This window comes from Capricornis sumatraensis, chromosome 22, assembly GCF_032405125.1.
Source record: "Capricornis sumatraensis isolate serow.1 chromosome 22, serow.2, whole genome shotgun sequence".
Classification (NCBI taxonomy): Eukaryota; Metazoa; Chordata; class Mammalia; order Artiodactyla; family Bovidae; genus Capricornis; species Capricornis sumatraensis.
This window is the reverse complement of record NC_091090.1, coordinates 24,208,351-24,227,580: the sequence shown is the minus strand read 5'-3', so window position 1 is coordinate 24,227,580 and position 19,230 is coordinate 24,208,351. Positions and strand designations below refer to the sequence as shown.

The following is a 19,230-nucleotide window of genomic DNA, read 5'->3' as shown; positions in this document are numbered from 1 at the left end:
AATCACTGGACCACCAGGGAAGTCCCAGTCAGAACACTTTAAAAGCAGGACCATGAAAGATGCTATCCTTCAAGCTGCTGGTTTGACTGCCAGGATTTTAACAAGAACACAGTTGAACATCTTGTACAGCTGTTTTGAATGTTAGCAAACAGAGCTCTACATAGAATCACTGAGGTCTTGGCTAGAGGGCCTAGGGATTCCCAGGTAGCGCTAGTGGTAGAGAATCTGCCTGCCAATGCAGGAGGCTCAAGGGATGCAGTTTCGATCCCTGGGTCAGGAAGATCCCCTGGAGAAGGAAATGGTAACTCACTACAGCATTCTTGTCTGGAGAATCCCATGGCCAGAGGAGCCTGGCAGGCTACAGTCCACGGGGAGACAAAGAGATGGACTTTACTGAGCAACTGAGCACACTTCGAGGATCTAGGGGGTCACTGCCAGCTTGTGTTTCACAGGAGGGGAACCTGAGGCCCTGAGAGGGAAGCAGGAATGACTTGCCAGTGACAGGACCAGGGCCCCAGGGCAGTACTCTTCCTATTTCACTCTCTATACAGGAGGCCCAGGCTAAGTCAGACTTTCAGATCCCAGCTGGCCTCAGGTCCTCTCACTTGGAGCCTGCAATCCAGTAAATTCAAATCATTTCTAATCTAGAGCCAGAAAGAAAATTGGTTTATAGTTAATGTTCACAGAGCATGATGCAAAGGAAAGATAAGGGCAAGTCTCAGACCACCTCACTGGCTCGTGGAGCTGAGTCCCTGGTCTGAGGCCACCGCCAGGGACCAGTGTAACCTGGGGCTGATGGAGGCAGAAGTGGAGGCATTGGGATCAGCCTCAGAAGGGATGCTCACACAGCATGGTACAGAGGAGCAAGGAAGTAGGAAGAAACTGATCTTAAAGAGACAGAAAAAAAGAGGGCTTCTTTTTAGAATTGTGAATAATTTATCAATAGTGTTAAAAATGCTTGCCTTTTGCCTTAATTTTACGGCTTAACCTGTGACCATCACCTTCCCTTTTGTTGTTGCTGGTCAGTCACTCAGTCGTGTCTGACTCTTTGCAACCCCATGGACCTCAGCACGCAAGGCTTCCGTGTCCTCACTATCTCCTGGAATTTGCTCAGATTCATGTCCATTGAGTTGATGATGCCATCCTACCGTCTCATCCTCTGTCGTCCCCTTCTCCTCCCACCTTCAGTCTTTCCCAACATCAGGGTCTTTTCCAATGAGTCAGTTCTTCGCATCAGGTGGCCAAAATATTGGAGTTTCAACTTCAGCCTCAGTCCTTCCAGTGAATATTCAGGGTTGATTTCCTTTACGATGGACTGGTTGGATCTCCTTGCTATCCAAGGGACTCTCAAGAGTCTTAAATTTACTTCACTAAGTAAATCTACCAGCTTTGAAGTACCCTGCTGTGTGGTCAACACAGACATAGGCTCTGTTAATATCCCCATTTTCCAGATCAGACCACTGAGCAGTAGAGGGGTGAGTGCCTTTGTCCAAGGTGACACAGCTGATTGGAGGCAGAGACAAATGTTCCTGACTCTTCTGACCATCACTTGGCCTGATCCAATGGCCTCTATTGAGGATGCTGGCTGCCTGGGTGGGCTTTAGGCCGTCTCTGTTCTGAGACAGGCAGAACATTTAGCCCAAACCTGCATGGACAGTCACCTCTAACACCATCGTAACTTCCAGAAAGGCTGACCCAGAGCCTGGTAAGTGTGAAAAGGAAGGCCTGTGTGCTGTGTGTGCAAGAGTGAATACAGAGGGCCTCCGGCTCTTTACAGTTGACTGACATCGTGTCCCATAGAAAGTGAAAGAAAGTTAAGTCGCTCAGTCGTGTCCGACTCTTTGCGACCCCATGGACTGTAGCCCACCAGGCTCCTCTGTCCATGGGATTCTCCAGGCAATAGTACTGGAGTGGATTGCCATTCCCTTCTCCAGGGGATCTTCCTGACCCAGGGATCGGACCCAGGTCTCCCGCACTGTAGACGGGCGCATTACCGGCTGAGCCACCAGCTGCAGTTTGGGGGTCTTCTCCTCATCTTTTTCTCCATTATTCGTCAGCAGTTTAAGGTTGTTCCTCTTCATTGTGTTATCCACATGTCCTTTCCCGGTGTCCTTAAGGCTTCTACACCCCACACAGATAACCGATTTATATCCAACAGCTGAACTGAAAGTCTCGCACAGGCTCTACTAGAAGCCTGGGCCTCTGGCCGCTGTTTTAGCTGCAGTGATGAGAGAGCAGGACCGCACACCGAGTCCCCCGACCCACACCTCTGCCTGCTCCCCAGCCAGGTGCCACGGCCGGGAACTACTTCCGTCCCCTGCCACTTTCCACAAACATTTACTTCCCCTTCTGGTAATTTGCTATTGTTCATCTTTTTGTCTCCCCTGCTTTTTTGAGGGGAGAATGCATGTTTTATTCAGTTTGGTATTCCCAGTGCCTGATAGCAGTTTGCACATAGTAGGTGCTCTATAAATACTGAATGAATGAATCAGACCTATTACCCACCACTGCCGCCCCTCCCCCGCCCCCAGAGATAATTTCTTCGCTGGCAAACTGTTGCTGTTTTATGGCTTTAGCTAGACTGAGTCAGGCAGCACTAAATTAATGTTTTCTCCACCAAGAGGACTTTTAGCATTTCCATTTAGAAAGAAAAAAAAAGATTTCATAAAATTCATTTTTAGTCCTTAGGCAGAATCATTTCAATAACAGATTATAAGTCATTCCATGTTAAGGATGACTACCTTAGTTCCAGGAGTAGAGACATAAATTAGAATGCGAGCAAAGCAACTCAAATGATCAAAGGAATGGAGTTTTGCTTCCTTCCGAGGAGTGACTGATGGTGCTAAATTGGTCCAGCTGAGTGACTGAGAAGGGATGAAGAAATCCAAGGATGCTGAGGAAGAGTAAGTCTAGAGAAAGAGCATTTCAGAACAGGGGTCTGGAATCAGATGGCCCACGGGTCCAGGATCACTGGCAAACCAGCTGGCTTGTGGAAGCTTTGACGTGTGTAGCTGCCAATGGAAGGCAACAACATGTTATTTAGACCCTTTCATGGAGGATAAACGGGAGAGGGAGGACACAGGTCTTGCCTCAGACAGAAAGGGACAAAACGTCACCTTGTTCTTGAAGAAAGGAACACTGGTGACTCTCTTCCAGAGAGGGACAAGTCATGCTCCCTAGAGCTTCTAAAGAGGCTCTTGAGACAAGCATGGTGGGAACAGTGCAATCACAAAAGGACTGTGATCAAACCCAAGCTTGTGGGTTTCCTTTGAAATCCTTAATGGATTTCGGTGTGAGCCCAGGGCCAAGTAACAGTGGGGAAGCAACTCTTTGTTCTGTTTGTGATAGTGAGACTAGGACCATAGTCTGGAAAATAGGAGAGGCAGAGTTTCAAACGTTTTTAACCACTGTCTCCATGACCATATGTTCTGTTTTTCATCCAGAACAGAAAGTAAGTAAAATAGATAAATTAGGGGAAAAAATGTAAACAGAAACAATGGCTAAAACTGATACATGGGGCTTACTGTGTGTCAGGCACTGTTCTAAACACCTTACATAGATTATCTCATTTAACGTTCACAACGACTCTATGAGAAGGTGTTGTTATTCTCCTCATTTCTACAGCTGGGGAACGTGCGGCACAGAATAGCTAAGTAATTTGCCAAAGGCTACACAGCTGGTAAGTTAAAATATGTCCCTCTGCCCCTGGTGAGACACGGAAAGGATTAATGGAGCCAGCACCCTTGCCTAAAGGAGTGCAAAGTTTGAAAAACCAGGGAGATCTCGAAGAACAACATTATTTCTCCAGAAGCAATTCCAGATTGTTGCAAAAGGATATTTTTAAAAATACAGGACAGCTTAGACACTTTGTTTCTTTAGAATTCATTTCTCTGCTTATTGGCACTTCCTAAAGCATATGCAGGGCCTTGGCTCTTGAAGGCAAGTTTGATGTTTTCCTGTAATGTCAAGCGGGACATGTGGATCAGATTCACCATCCTCTGTTCTTTTTAAAGGACAGGTCTATATAAAACAGAAGAAGCTTTCCATGCAGATCAAAATTGCAAGATGAGTATCACACCAGTCAGAATAGCCATCATCAAAAAGTCTACAAATAGTTAATGCTGGAGAGGGTGTGGAGAAAAGGGAATCCTCCTACGCTGTTGGTGAGAATGTAAATCGGTGCAGCCACTATGGAGAACAGTATGGAGGTTCCTTAAAAAACTAAAAATAGAAATACCGCATGTTCTAGCAATCCCACCCCTAGGCATATATCTGGAAAAGACAAAAACTGTAATTCAGAAAGACACAGGCCTCCAATCTTCATAGCAGCACTATTTACAATAGCCAAGAAACGGAAGCAATGTAAGTGTCTGTCAACAGATGAATGAATGAAAAAGATGTGGTATAGAGATACAATGGAATATACTCAGCCATAAAAAAGAATGAAATAATGCCATTTATGGCTACATGGATGGACCTAGAGATATCATACTCAGTGTAGTCAGAGAAAGACAAATATTATATGATTTCACTTATACATGAAATCTAAAAAAATGATACAAATGGAGTTACAAAAGAGGAACAGACTCACAGACATCGAAAACAAATCTATGGTTACCAAAAGGGGAAGATTGGAGGAGGGATAAAGAGGAGTTTGGGATTAACAGACACACACTCAGTTCAGTCGCTCAGTTGTGTTCAACTTGTTGCACCTCCATGGACTGCAGCATGCCAGGCTTTCCTGTCTATCACCAACTCCCAAAGCTTGCTCAAACTCATGTGCATCCAGTTGGTAATACCATCCAACCATCTCATCCTCTTCTCCTGCCTTCAATCTTTCCTAGAATCAGGGTCTTTTCTGATGAGTCAGTTCTTCGCATTAGGTGGCCAAAGTATTAGAGTTTCAGCTTCAGCATCAGCCCTTCCAATGAATATTCAGAACTGATTTCCTTTAGGATTGACTGATTTGATCTCCTTGCAGTCCACGGGACTCTGAAGAGTCTTTTCCAACACCACAGTTAAGAAGCATCAGTTCTTTGGTGCTCAGCTTTCTTTATAGTCTAACTTTCACATCCATACGTGACTACTGGAAAAACCATAGCTTTGAGTAAATGGACCTTTGTTGGCAAAGTAATGTCTCTGCTTTTTAATATGCTGTCTAGGTTGCTCATAGCTTTTTTTCCAAGGAACAAGTGTCTTTTAATTTCATGGTGCAGTCACCATCTGCAGTGATTTTGGAGCCCAAGAAAATAAAGTCTCTCACTGTTTCCATTTTTCCCTCTCTATTAGCCATGAAGTGATGGGACCAGATGCCATGATCTTAGTTTTCTGGTTGAGTTTTAAGCCAACTTTTTCACTCTCCTCTTTCACTTTCATCAAGAGGCTCTTTAGTTCTTCTTCACTTTCTGCCATAATGGTGGTGTCATCTGCATATCTGCTGCTGCTGCTGCTAAGTCACTTCAGTCGTGTCCAACTCTGTGCGACCCCATAGATGGCAGCCCACCAGGCTCCCCCATTCCTGTGATTCTCCAGGCAAGAGTACTGGAGTGGGTTGCCATTGCCTTCCCCTGCATATCTGAGGTTATTGATATTTCGCACGGCAATCTTGATTCCAACTTGTGCTTCATCCACTATGGCATTTCGCATGATGTACTCTGCATATAAGTTAAATTAGCAGAATGTGTGTGTGTAACAGATACACACTACTATATATAAAATAGATAAACAACCATGACCTACTTATAGCACAGGGGACTATAATCAGTATCTTGTAATAACCTAAAATGGAAAAGATTCTGAAACATAATATATGTATTTATATATAAAAATTAATATAAATAATATATATATAAATATATACATTAAAATTTATAATAATGTCCCAGGTGAATTTACAGAAGCCCAGACTTTCCCTGGTGGCTCAAATGGTAACGAGTCCACCTGCAATGCAGGTGACCAGGGTTCAATCCCTGGGTCAGGAAGATAGGCTGGAGAAGGAAATGGCTATCCATTCCAGTATTTTGCCTGGACAGAGGAGCCTGGCAGGCTCCAGTCCATGGGGTCGAAAGGGTCAGACACAACTAAGCGACTAAGCACAGCAGACAGAACATCATTTATCAATGCCCTGGACAAAATAAGATGAGCTTTGTTCTGGTGGAGAATGAATTGGGTATTCTCTTTTGTTTATTTTATAATGCCTATTGTTCCTGACTCCAGAGAGAATATAGTCCTCTGTTCTTTTTGGATGCAAAACAAGACAGGACAAACAAAACCCAGCCCAGCAAAACAGCTTATCTGCACTCATCAGCAGAATGGCAAATAGAGATGTCCCTGGCACTAGACGGGTGGTCAGTCAGAGATGTAAAATGCCAGCCTGTTCTGCTCCCTAGGATGGCTCTGGAAGGTCAAGTTCATTGTCACTGGAAATGCCTGCAGGGAGAGATATGAAAAGTCATTGTCTGGTCCCTTTTTTCCTCCTGCTATTTTTAGCTCTTGTTAGAGAGATCAATTTTAGTTAACTGCAGAGGAGGACTTAAAATCGTGCTCGAGTTTCAAGTACATTGGCTATATTTAGATTTTTTTTTTTCCAGATTCTTGTCCATCAAAACATGCCATGGTAAAGCAGTTTTGCTGGTTTGCTGCTCTGTGTACATTGTTTCTCCCCCAAGGGAAAAATAAATGTCATTAATTCATGTCACTTATAAGGAAGAAACATTTTCTATTCCAGGCTCATTGATTCTGAGGTAGAGAAAAATTCCATTTTTAAAATATAGATGATCACCTATATTTGGGGTGCCAGTAGCATGACCATTATATAAGCCCCAGTTCTTGTTCAGCAATTGCTGTATTCTGATCACAAACATGGAAAGCAAATAAAACAGCCAGTCCCAGGGCTCCATTTAGTACAGTCTCCTCACGTCAGCGCCCCCATGGGAGGGATGCACATTTGTGAGCCAGGGACATGCAATCCTAATTTTCTGCCTCCTCTGGAAGAGTTTTCCCTGGGGGGAAAAATATGTTAAAAGGGCTTATCTTCTAAGTATATATTCCACAATTATCCTCACTCATTACTGAGTAGCAATATGAAGTACTTCCTTTTCTTATTTCACAGGTAAAATATGTACATTGTAGAAAAACAGAAAAGACACAGAACCAAGACTTGGAAGTGGGTGCACATCCATAGTTATTCCCATAGCCAGACCCCTAATCCTGGGAAAGGAGGGACAGGGTGACCACTCCCAGGCCGGGGAACCTCCTGATTCTACGGCTAAGCACACCGAGAGCACTCTTCTCTTCCCCACATCTGCACTTTCCTCTCATCCCTGGAACCGAAACCCCACCTCAAGGACTCCCGGGTTTCTCTTTACCTCCCACCTTCTCCCTCGGCGGCCCCCTTGGTCCCCCACCCCCCCCCAGGGTTCCACTCCTCTGTCCCAGCCCCTGACTCAGGGCCGCAGTCTGTTGTCCACAGGGAGTGCCTCCAGGTCCTAAATGACTCAGGAGGGAATGAAGATAAATGGCCCCTTAATCCAGTCTTAGAGGAAAACCCAAAGAAGAAAAGCAAACTTTCCTTTTTTTTAACCGAAAGATAGTTGATTTCCAGTATTAATTTCAGGAGAATAGCATAATGATTCAGTTTTTTTATAGATTACACTCCATTAAAAGTTATGACAAAATACTGGCCATAATTCCCTGTGCTGTTCAGTATATCCTTGTGTGCAAGCTAAGTTGCTTCAGTCATCTCCAACCCTGTGTATCCCTATGGACCGTAGCCCGCCAGGCTCCTCTGTCCATGGGATTCTTCAGGCAAGAAAACTGGAGTAGGTTGCCATTCCCTCCTACAAAGGATCTTCCCAACCCAGGGATCAAACCTGCATCTCTTGGCAGGCTGGTTCTCTACCACTAGCACCACCTGGGAAGCCCTCAGTATATCCTGATTTCTTATATATTTTATGCATGTAGTTTGCACCTCTTAATCCCCTACCCCTATATTGCACCGCCTTCCTTCTCCCTACTGGAAACCACTGGTTTGTTCTCAGTATCTGTGAGTCAGTTTCTGTTTTGCTATACATTGTAAATGTATTTTATTGCTTTATACATTTGTTTTTTCTTTACGATTCCACATATAAACAATATCATATAGTGTTTGTCTTTGACATTTTACTAAGCATAATATTCTCTCTGCCATTGTTCTAAATGGCAGAATTGTTCTGTTTTATGGCTAATATTCATATATATATGGATATATATAGCAGCTGCATCTTTTTTACCTGTGGATGGGTATTTGGGTTGCCTCCATATCTTGTCTACTGTAAATAATGCTGTGTGAACACTGGGGGTTCATGTATCTTTTTGAACTAGTGTTTTTATTTTTTCTCAGTAAATATCCAGGAGTGGAATTGCTGGATCTTATGGTAGTCCTATTTTTAGTTTTTTAAGGAATCTCCATACTGTTTTCCATAGTGGATGCACCAATAATGAACAAAGGTTCCCTTTTCCTCACATCCTCACCAACACTTGTTAGTTGCAAGACCTTTTCATGATAGCCATTTTAGTGTGAGGCAAACTTTCTTTTACTGAAATGGAGCACCTCTGAGAACAAAACCATGGAATCGTCCTCCCTCTCTCCCCTCACTTCCATCTCCCTCCCTTCACTCCTCCTCCATCTTACCAAAGACCACTTCTGCTCTCCTACCTTGAGAAGGGGCAGGCCTGAGGATAGGGGTGGGTGAGGGAAAAAACCTCAGCTCTCTCATGTCAGTAATCTTGACTCACTGGAAAAGACTCTGATGCTGGGAGGGATTGGGGGCAGGAGGAGAAGGGGACGACAGAGGATGAGATGGCTGGATGGCATCACTGGCTCTATGGACGTGAGTCTGAGTGAATTCCAGGAGTCGGTGATGGACAGGGAGGCCTGGCGTGCTGCGATTCATGGGGTCGCAAAGAGTCGGACAGGACTGAGCGACTGAACTGAACTGAACGTGCACTTATTCCAGACCCTTGGAGGCAGGGGGGTCCATGTGCAGCCCTGATGTCTCTTCTATGCTCTTCTGAACTCATCCCTAAACATCGCAGGCAATGTCATGCTTTGGCACTCAGTGGACGTCCATTGGAGTCCTACCTTCACCACTTATGTGGGGACCTGGAACAATTTGCTTCCCCCTCTGCATCTCTCTTTTTTTAAATAAATGGTGATAATCTGACAAACTGCAAGCGCATTGTGCAGATGGAATAAGCAGTACTTGTAAAGAATGTAGCCCAGTGCCTGGTATGTAGACACTTTCAAACTCATGGTGGATGCCATGGTCATTCTCCGAGCAGTATTGTTTAGCAGGGCATCCTCAGAGATTTCCGGTTTCCTCTGCCTGTGCATGAATTAAGGTATGTACAACATTTGAAACAGAGTCTACCGGGCGGTAAGAACGAGTTGCGTGTCCTTGATGGTGGTGGTTGTTATTCACACGCGTTTGTTCTCGGGACTGCCAGTGAAATATTGGACTTGGTCTATGCTTTGCTTTATACCCTCTGCCCCCCAGGCTGAGGGCATTCTTTGACCGAAGCTGCACAAAGGAAAGAGATCGAATTCCTCTCCAGTGATTAGTCCTGCCCTCTACCTACAGCAGTTTTCTCCCAAACTTAAATATGAGCCCATGGAACCAGAAAGGAATCCGAAAAAAATTTTGCAAAGGACTTCTCTCTCGGATATTTCTTCTTCCCCAGATTATTTTTTTTAAAGCCCCAATCCCTCTTTCCACTTCTACTTAGAAAAGTGTTTCTTTCTCCACTCTCAGACTGATCTCTTGAATAGATGACTAGCAATAGCTCTGATTTGATTTGATTTTTTTGGGCCACATCCCATGGCTGTCGGATCTCAGTTCCCCAACCTGTGTTAGAACCTGGGCCACGGCAGTGAAAAGGGTGAATTCTCTCCACTAGATCACCAGGGAGTTCCCACGGCTGTGATTTTTTAAAGTTTCAGTAAATCCTTTTGCCCTGGGTCATGTCCTCTTTGATTTTGTCAGAACTTCCCTAGTAGACCAGTGGTTAAGAGTCTGAACTTCCACTGCAGGGAGTGCGAGTTTCATCCTTGGCTGGGGAACTAAGATCCTGCATGCCTCATGACACAGCCAAAAAAAAGACAAAATGTAATATGTAGCTGTCAGTCAAGCTCCAACATGAAAAGAGGCGTTTTCCTTGCTTTAGGATGATAGTTAAACCTCAGGATGTGACTTTGAATCCAGCCTCCACCTTTTATTGGCTGCGTGACTTTGAGCAACTTTCTTAACCTCTCTGCATCTTGGCTTCCTCAACCATAAAATCAGACTGTTGCAAACATCAAATGAGATAACCCATGAGCATCTATATATCCAGCACTGGACATGGTAAATGCTTAGTGTGTGTTACCTGCTTACCATCACTTGACTTTCAAGCCATATCTTTGTTTACTGAAATGTAAGTGCCTATGTTAAGCTCCTAGCTCAGGGTTTCTCAATGTGATATTTTGGAGCAGACAATCCTACATATTGAGTACATTTAGCATCTTTGGGCCTCACCTATTAAATGCCAATATCCACACTCTACCCAGGCCCTATAACAGTCGAAAAAGAAAAGAAATCCCCATCACATTTCCAGACACTATTGAGAGTGTGGCATATTTCATTGAGAAGCACACTAATTACACTGTGGTAGTATTGATCAGTGAAAGTCGCTCAGTCATGTCCGACTCTTTGTGACACCATGGACTGTAGCCTGCCAGGCTCTTCTGTCCATGGAATTCTCCAGACTACTGGAGTGGGTAGCCATTCCTAACCACCGGATCACCAGAGAATCCCCTGGGTTTCACTATTAAGGAGCCCTCCATGACTGTCACTCAGCTCAGCCACCTTCTCAGCTTTAGCCTTTCATAAGAAACGAAGCTGGCATTATTTGTCTCATCTCCCTCATTTCTTATCTAACCCTCAGTGAGTTGTGAAGCAAACAGGGAAGAAGCAGGTGTCAGTTTTTCGTCTAGACTGGATTTTAAGAATGGATGACAGCTTATCAAGGGGCATGCCAACAGCGTTTGCAGTGGGACCCCTGGACGAAGAGCTAGGCTGTGCTGGGTGCTCAGTGGCACACTGCAGCCTGGATTAAGAGCCCCTCATATCTGATTAAAAAGAAAACAGAAAATTCCAGGAGTAAATCATTCCAGGTGTAAAATCATTCCAGGCTTGGTCAGGCTGAAAAGATGCTGCAAGCCCTCACCCGCTAATATTTTTTTAATGGTAAATTTGGGACTAAAAATAACTGCATGTATGGGGCATACATGCAGTTATCGCTCAGTCGTGTCCGACTCTTTGCAACCTGTGGACTGTAGCCCACCAAGCTCCTCCGTCCATGGGATTCTCCAGGCAAGAATGCTGGAGTGGGTGCCATTTCCTTCTCCAGGGGATCTTCCCGACCCAGGGATCGAACCCAGATCTCCCACATTGCAGGCAGACGCTTTAACCTCTGCGCCGCCAGGGAAGCCATTATAGTCCCATACAGTTTCTTTGTATTCTGTAGCTGGAGGAGAGGTGTGTCCAGGTGCAAGCATGGCAGTCCTGCAGCCGATGGGCCCAGGTCCCAGGCCTGTCTCAGCTGGACCAGGGCCAGGCACCTCCACCTCCACAGTTGACCAGGGGGTGACCCAGGGCTTGTGGGCCTCCCCTCCCTGCCACATGCTATCAAGTCCCAACCCAACACTTGAAAGGAAGGGTAATCCAAATGTGAACCCTTTCAAACACATTTCAAATCATGCCGTACCCTTCCCTCAATCTCTGTGTTCAACCCCTCAACAGGCAGCCTGTGAAAATGCCATTTTACTTATCCCATAGGTCAGGACAGGACCATGCCTGCTGCTTCCTCTTGAAAAAAAAAAAATTACAATAAAAAGAACATTAGGGGGTAGGGGCTTGCAGCGTCTCTTCAGCCTGTCCGACTCTTTGCACCCCCATGGACTGTAGCCCACCAGGCTCCTCTGTCCATGGGATTTTCCAGGCAAGAATACTGGAGTGGATTGCCATTTCCAATCCAGGGGATCTTCCTGACTCAGGGATCGAACCCACATCTCTTGCATCTCCTGCATTGACAGGCAGATTCTTTACCACTGTACCCCCTGGGAATCCCAAAGTTATCATAAGACATGAAAATTAACTCAGTCTATAATTTACAGCCCTTTTATTTTTATCATGTATTAAGCATTGTCTTCAAAGAAGACTCACTGGCAAGGAAGCCCTACCTAGAATAACTAGCAACTGGCCGAAAACAAAAGAGACAATATGCGGAAGGAATAAGTAGTCCAGCTTTAGCTAGATATTCACTAAAAACATGAGTTGCCATGAAAGAATATTAAGTTAAAACTAGGCTCTGTTTCAATGGTTTCTTGTAGAATCTGAAAACAGTACAATTGTGAGAGGCAGAACTGGAGAGGAGTTATGAGCACCTTCCTTGAAGTCAGGCAGACCTGACCTTCAACCTGACTTTGCCATGACCTGCATGATCTCAGTGTCCTCCCATGTCATCGAGACCTTATGAACCCCCCACTACAGAGCTGTTGTAATTAAATACCCAATTTGTGTGAAGTCCTTAGAGCTGTGGTCTGGCGTTCACGAAGGGCTCAGTGAGTAGCTGCTGCTGTGTTATGGGCAGATGGCAAGTGTCTGTGACACCTCCTGCGTCCTGGCACCGAGAGCACACAGAAAATAGGACACATACCTGCCCTATTCCAATAGTTTTCAGCTTAGCCGAAAAGTTAAAACTACGTCTGTTTTCAACAATGCCCAAGCCCGTGACATTTCCGAAGACCTGGATGAGAATTTAACTGTGACCACGTGCCAAAGGATTTTGCATTTGCTTGCTGGGAATTCACAGAGTGTGAATTTCACAGAGGCGGAAGGTAGAAAGCTCTGATCTGGGCCTTTTCTGTGAGCTTCTGGCCCTGGCTTCCTTTCCACCCATGGGGAAAGGAGTTCGAATACAGACTAGAAGAGATAAGGGTGTGAAGGGCGAGCCTTGGCTTGTCCTTGAAAGGACGTGCTGGTCTGCTTGGCCATCCCTTGAGCCCCTTGTCACCTCCTGAACCCAGTGGGTCCCCAAGTAGGGTGATGGCACTGACATCAGCTTTTGTGGTAGAAAAATTAGCTGAAGCCCAAAGGGAGAAAAAGGCCCAAAACAGAACAATTCAATCCAGCAAGACCAAAGCTATGTCTTTTTATTCTGTGGACTCTCAGCAGCTGTTGGGCTTTGCTGGATTTTGATAGTAAGAAAATTTCCAAAAATAGAACAGAGAAATGTCAGCGTAAATGGGGTCACAGGAGTGAAACATCTCTACTACCAAGCAATCTGTTAATTCAACGTGAAAGTTGCCCTGCACAGGGTGTCTGCTTGTGCCTGCTCCCCATCCTGAGTGTGGCCCCAGCACATTGAGTCCAAGAGGTAAGCATCTCCTTTTGAATGGATAAATGCATTGCAACTAGAGGTGTCTCTAAGAGAATGTTCTTTATCCAAGCCAGGGCAAAGAAAGGGTTTCATCAACACCTTCATTATGTATATTTTACTACTAGGTTTTCTTTTTTTTTTTTTTTGGTCTGAAAGCTAGCTTCTTTCCAACAGATGAGGCAAGGGGCAGTGTCTGGTCAGTCCCCTGGCCGGGGTCCCTGCTGTTACCACCTCACCCCCTGGTCCCATGGTCTCCATCTGCCATGGCAGATCATTTTTTTTGTCATCTATTCATCAGAGGATGAAAAGCTGTCGCCCATTCATCCTTGTATCCACCCAGCAGGGCAACGGATGAGACCACAGCAGCCACTAGTGTCTCTATGAAAGGCACTGGTTCTCTAAACGTGAGATCGTTGGAGAAATCCTGTGCAGAAAAACAAGAGCCACCTCATCTGATTGCTCAGAAATTCTTTCTTTCTCTGTCTCTTGTCTGAAGCTGTCTCTCATTCAGATTTGCAAAGTGTCCTGGTGGGGAGGGCGGGCAGGATAAAATTGTAGAAACCCTGGGAATGGTGACCTTCATCCCTGTCCACAGGATTTTGCTGTTCTCCCAGAAACAAAGATGAGACGCCAAAGATGAATGGGCGCTGGTGGCTCGGAGGGGCTGCAGAGCCGACCTGGGATGACTTCTTCTCCCTTCTGCACCCTCAGCATCCCTCGCTCTGTTACCCTCTCCCCTCACTGTTATCATTTTCAAACAAAAAATTAGGATGCAGAATGGAGGAAGGGAGGGGGAAGCTATTTGCACACCAGCATCCTCGCAGGGCCGCAGCCCCCTGCCAGTCACACCAAACCATATAGGAATGGCTACTGACCTGCTGAAACACAGAGAAGCACCTGGGGGTGCTGGGCTCCAAAGTAGATGCCGCTGCATCCAAGTTGCAGGTTTGAATCCTCATGCTGGTAAACTCTGTCTCCAGCCAACAACCTAGTAAACTGTCAGGTGTTTGAAAACCGCTGTTCAAAGAAGCCACCACCCAGGTCTGCACACCTGTCACCCAGAGCCTCTCTTGCAACTCTCAGGTGGGGCTGGCTGCACTGAGCTTCCTCTCCTTAGCAACATCTACAGTGGTTCTTCTTCCCTGGGATTTTGATAAAAATGACAAACTGTTAAAAGAGGATGGAACAAACGCAATTAAATGATCTGCGAGTAGCATCAGTGTGTAAAGCACAACTACAAGTACATGTAGAACACTAACTTTACTTTCGATTACAGGGAAGTGAGCAGACTGTCCATCCCTGTTCTTCAATGGGGAAGCAAAGCCTTGCAGGAGTAACCCACACAGATATCTCCTTCTGGTTCTGTTCCTGACCCCTGTTTTTGTCACTCTCCTCTCCTGAGTCTAGACTGGCCCCATCATCTCACTGTGTCAGAGATGTCAACCTCATTGATGCAACTCTTTCTACCTACAGTTTCACCCAATCTTGACTCTAAGTTATGAGTCTTTATAAGCTGTATTTCTGTGGCTCAGGCTAGTCCTTGCCCCCTTTGCTGCTTGCCAAGTTCCAGGGAAGTGCTGAAAGTGTCACACTCCATTTTTGTGAAATACCCAGCGCCTTTATCTAGGATGTTGGTGGGCAGGGGAGTCCAATTAAGACTTCTCTGACTCTTATCAGAGAGGGAACGCTCTTAGCAGGGTCTGGCTGTATCCATTTGCTGGGGCTGCCACAAACTGACCCCAAACTGAGTGGCTTACACAAGAGCAGTGTGCTGCCTCAGGTTCTGGAGGTTAGGAGTCTGAGATCAAGGTGTCGACAGGGCCACGTTCCCTCTGAAGGTGCTGGAGAAGGATCTGGTCCAGGCTTCTCCTGTAGTTTCTGGTCGTTCTGCAGATGATGGCAACACAACTCCGGTCTTCACATGGAGTTCTCCTTGGATGAGGCAGGCATCCTAATTTCCCTGTTTTATATGAACACCGGTCATTTTGAAATAGGGCCCACCCTCATGGCCTCATTTTAACTTAGTCATCAGCAAAGACTCTATTTCCCAATAAGGTCGCAGTCATACATACTGGGGGCTAAGACTGCAGCATCTTTGGAGGGGTGGGACACAGTTCAGCCCATCCAGCAGCTGACTCTGAGCACTTAGATCATTCCCAGCATCACCTTGATGCTTGTGGCATTATCAGTGCTGCTGGTTCCCTAATGTCAGCACAAAATTTAAAACTATGTTCAGTGCAGGATACAGGATGCTTGGGGCTGGTGCACTGGGATGACCCAGAGGGATGGTACAGGGAGGGAGGTGGGAGGGGGGTTCAGGATGGGGAACACGTGTATACCCGTGGCAGATTCATGTTGATGTATGGCAAAACCAATACAGTATTGTAAAGTAATTAGCCTCCAATTAAAATAAATAAATTTATACTAATAAATAAATAAATAAAACTATGCCTTGTAAGCATTTGCTGTCTTCACCATTGATGCTCACCAAGGTGTGCACAGAAGCACAGACATGCTACCCTGGTTCTGGCCATCCACAAGGGCACTGTCCACTGCAGACCGAGGCTGACAGGTCAGATACCTGGATTGGGCGGTGTCTGGCTTTGATCCTAGAGGGAGGGTGGGACTTCAGAAACTAGGTGAGACTATAGCAAATAAAGGGCTTCCCAGGTGGTGCTAGTGGTAAAGAACCTGCCTGCCAATGCAGGAGATGCAAGAGGCATGGGTTCGATTCCTGGGTTGGGAAGATTCCCTGGAGAAGGGAATGGGAATCCACTCCAGTATTCTTGCTTGGAGAATCCCATGGAAAGAGGAGCCTGGAGGGCTACAGTCCATAGGGTAGCAAAGAGTTGGACATGAATGAAGCAACTTAGCATGCATGCCTAGCAAATAGAAGTAGCTGGTTGGATGGGTATAAAAACGTGGCTGTCATGACTGATGGGAGATGATGCAGTCTTTTGTCCTAGAGTCTAAGAAATGATGACTCGATCCAGTGATATCTGGAGAGCCACTGACCCGGTGGGGGACTAGGAGACATTGCTTCTCGGTGTTTCCCATTCGTGAAGGATGGGAAAGGAAGAAGATAGGATGTCGGAAGAAGATTCAGAAAGGTGTGTCGGCAGTTAAGCTGAGAAGTTAAGAGCATGCAGATTGGGAAGGTCCTCTGTGCCTGTCCCCTGCTGGGCGCCTTCTGCGTGTCTTTAGACCCCGGTCAGCTGCCGCCCCCATGGGGAAGCCTTTCAGAGTTACTTGCGCCTTGCGATTTGGCACCCTTGGCTTGCATTGCCACCCTGGCACTTCCCATTGCATTTTGTGACGCTTTGTTTCCACATGCCGTCACTGCACCGTGCTCTTGGGAAAGACACCGATGGTTTTGCCTATGCCTTGTGATTAGCAATGGGTCAGACCATGGGAGATGCTCACCAGAGACTTCCTGAAAGGAAACAGATACAGACAGGAAGTAGTCGGCTGCTAGTGAAGTGATTACAAGAGGAGCCCGTCAAAAATAGACCGATAGACTCTTGGAACAGGAGGGGCCTTGACTATCATCCATTACCCAGTAACCATGGCAAATTCAAGATGAGTGGGGATCCTACCTTACTCCAGCCTGGGGGAGCTCTTACCATAGGAAATTGTCCAGAAGGAGGAGAACTTGGAGAACCTTCTCCGATAGATGGAGTAAAGTGATGGGTTCGAGGTTAGCCGTTAGCAGCCATGCTGGGAAATAGAAGAGAAACGGGTAACTTACAGCCAGGTCCACTGAGTCATCACCCCACCCCTTCAGACTGTTGTTATTACCATTTTGAAGTTTACAGCTGTGGAGGCTGAGGCTTAGAGAGGCGAGGGGGCCTGCCCAGGGCTGTACAGGTGACAGAAGGTGGGCTTGAGATGGAGACAGATGCATCTCATTCCACTTTCTGACACCATCTCCCAGCATCTCTCGAGACATGTTAAAATGCCCCCTTGCTTCCTAAACAAACTTCACCAAATAATCAGTTTAGAATTCCCTCCTGCCTCTCACCCGCGTTCCACTTGCTTTTCAGGAGAGAAGTATGAGCTGCACGCAGGGACCGAGTCCACCCCCAGTGTCGTCGTGCATGTGTGCGACAGTGACATCGAGGAGGAGGAGGATCCAAAGACGTCCCCGAAGCCAAAAATCATCCAGACCCGACGTCCCGGCCCACCGCCCTCCGTGTCCAACTGAGCTCACCACTTCGCCTCCAAGAAAATATCCGTCTACTCTTTACCATGCTTTTTTTTTTCCTCCCTGTTGTTTGTCGAAAAAAAAAAATTGCCTTTAAATCCCTGGGTGTTTGGTTGTTTGAAATTCCTTCGTTGTAATCAAGCCTCTCGGACAAAAGGGCTAGGAAAAGGTGATAAGTTTCCTGATCATATCATACCCACCGAGTATAATCCATTATTTAGGAGGTTCTAGGAAAAAAAAAAAAAAAGTAGTATTTTCTTATTAAACAGTCAGCACAGCCTATATACCTTCATGCTCTCATGTGGATCCAAGCTGGAGACATCAGTGACAAATAGTTTCTGTGTTGTTTGTGAACCGTTCCAGTCCCAGTCCTGACGTGTGTGCATTGTTTTTTCTTCCTGGCCACTTAAGTAGGACCATAAGTAAACTTGACTTTGATTGCATGAGATTTCCCTCTCTGGTCTCCCCAGTCCTCTGCATCCCAACATTCCCAGGACATGCATGATCACCAGCATTTATTTTTGTGATTTGAGGATATACTGTAAGTCACCGATTGTCAGCATCCAGTCATGTCCTATCTAGCTTAGCAAAATTCTCAGCATCCTCCAGCTTAACAAGTCTGGGTAATTGTCACTCTTTGGAGTCAAAGACTTCATAGCTCTGTGAAAATTCCTGGAGGAAAAACTGAGCTTGGCCCCAAAGATAACCCTCAGTAGATTTTGAAGATGATTCCCTTGTCAGTCTTTCCCAACCTCCTTGGGGAGGCTTGTCCAGGGTGACAGAGATCGATTTCAGACAAACCTATTTATTACAAAAGTCTCATGGTGTCTGAACGATTGTTTTTTTTTTTTCTTCTCTTTGTATATTTGTACGAATGTTTCAGCTGTGCTTTTAAAAATCTGGATCTTTTTTTATTTAGTGATTCTTCAGCCATTAGCTGCTTTAAAACATATGTGCATTGCTTATGAATGCATTCATATACTAATACAGGTAATCTGATAATATTACACTCTATTATGTATAATGCTGAATTTTGAAAGGGCACAAAACTTCTGTTGCCAATATATAAACAGTTAGCCAACATCTTTGCTATCAAGACCGGTTGTTTTTAAATAAAGTGAAGAAGCAAGCGTCGGCTGCAGGCAGTTGGAATGCAGCTAAATCAACGTAGCAGCTGCTGAGCATGTTCAAAGGGAAAGATGGATCCATCAATGTTTGTGCAAGTCCTACTCATGCAATGCTCATATTGCTCAAAAACGCATTTGTTTTTGTTACATGTGATTTTTCTATTTCTCTAGCCCAAAGTGCATTACAGAAGATACACCTATAGAACCATTACCTTCTGCTCAATGTGCCAGGCCTCATCTACTCCTGTACGTTCAGTGACTTTCTTTAGATGCAAATGTCAATTACAACGGAGTGGGGAAATACTGTCATTACCGAAGCCTCAGAAAAACACACGAGAACAATAACACAGCCACCTGATGGAAGGATTGTTGTGGTTTTTGATTAAGGTGTATGTTAGTTTCATCAGAAACTGAAAACATTAGACTGATTACTCAGAAATA

The 19,230-nt window shown here is 45.5% G+C and overlaps 1 protein-coding gene across 2 annotated transcripts in view; it reads left to right on the top strand.

Annotated features, from left to right (window-relative positions):
- Window positions 1-17,785, top strand: part of RCAN2 (regulator of calcineurin 2) — a 223,657-nt gene extending 205,872 nt beyond the window's left edge. For both annotated transcript variants that reach the window (XM_068960514.1, XM_068960515.1), the window contains exon 4: window positions 17,502-17,785. In XM_068960514.1, coding sequence (XP_068816615.1) covers window positions 17,502-17,662 — 161 coding nt within the window. In that variant the 3' untranslated portion in view covers window positions 17,663-17,785. The remainder of the gene's footprint in view (window positions 1-17,501) is intronic.
- Window positions 17,786-19,230: the final 1,445 nt, after the last annotated feature.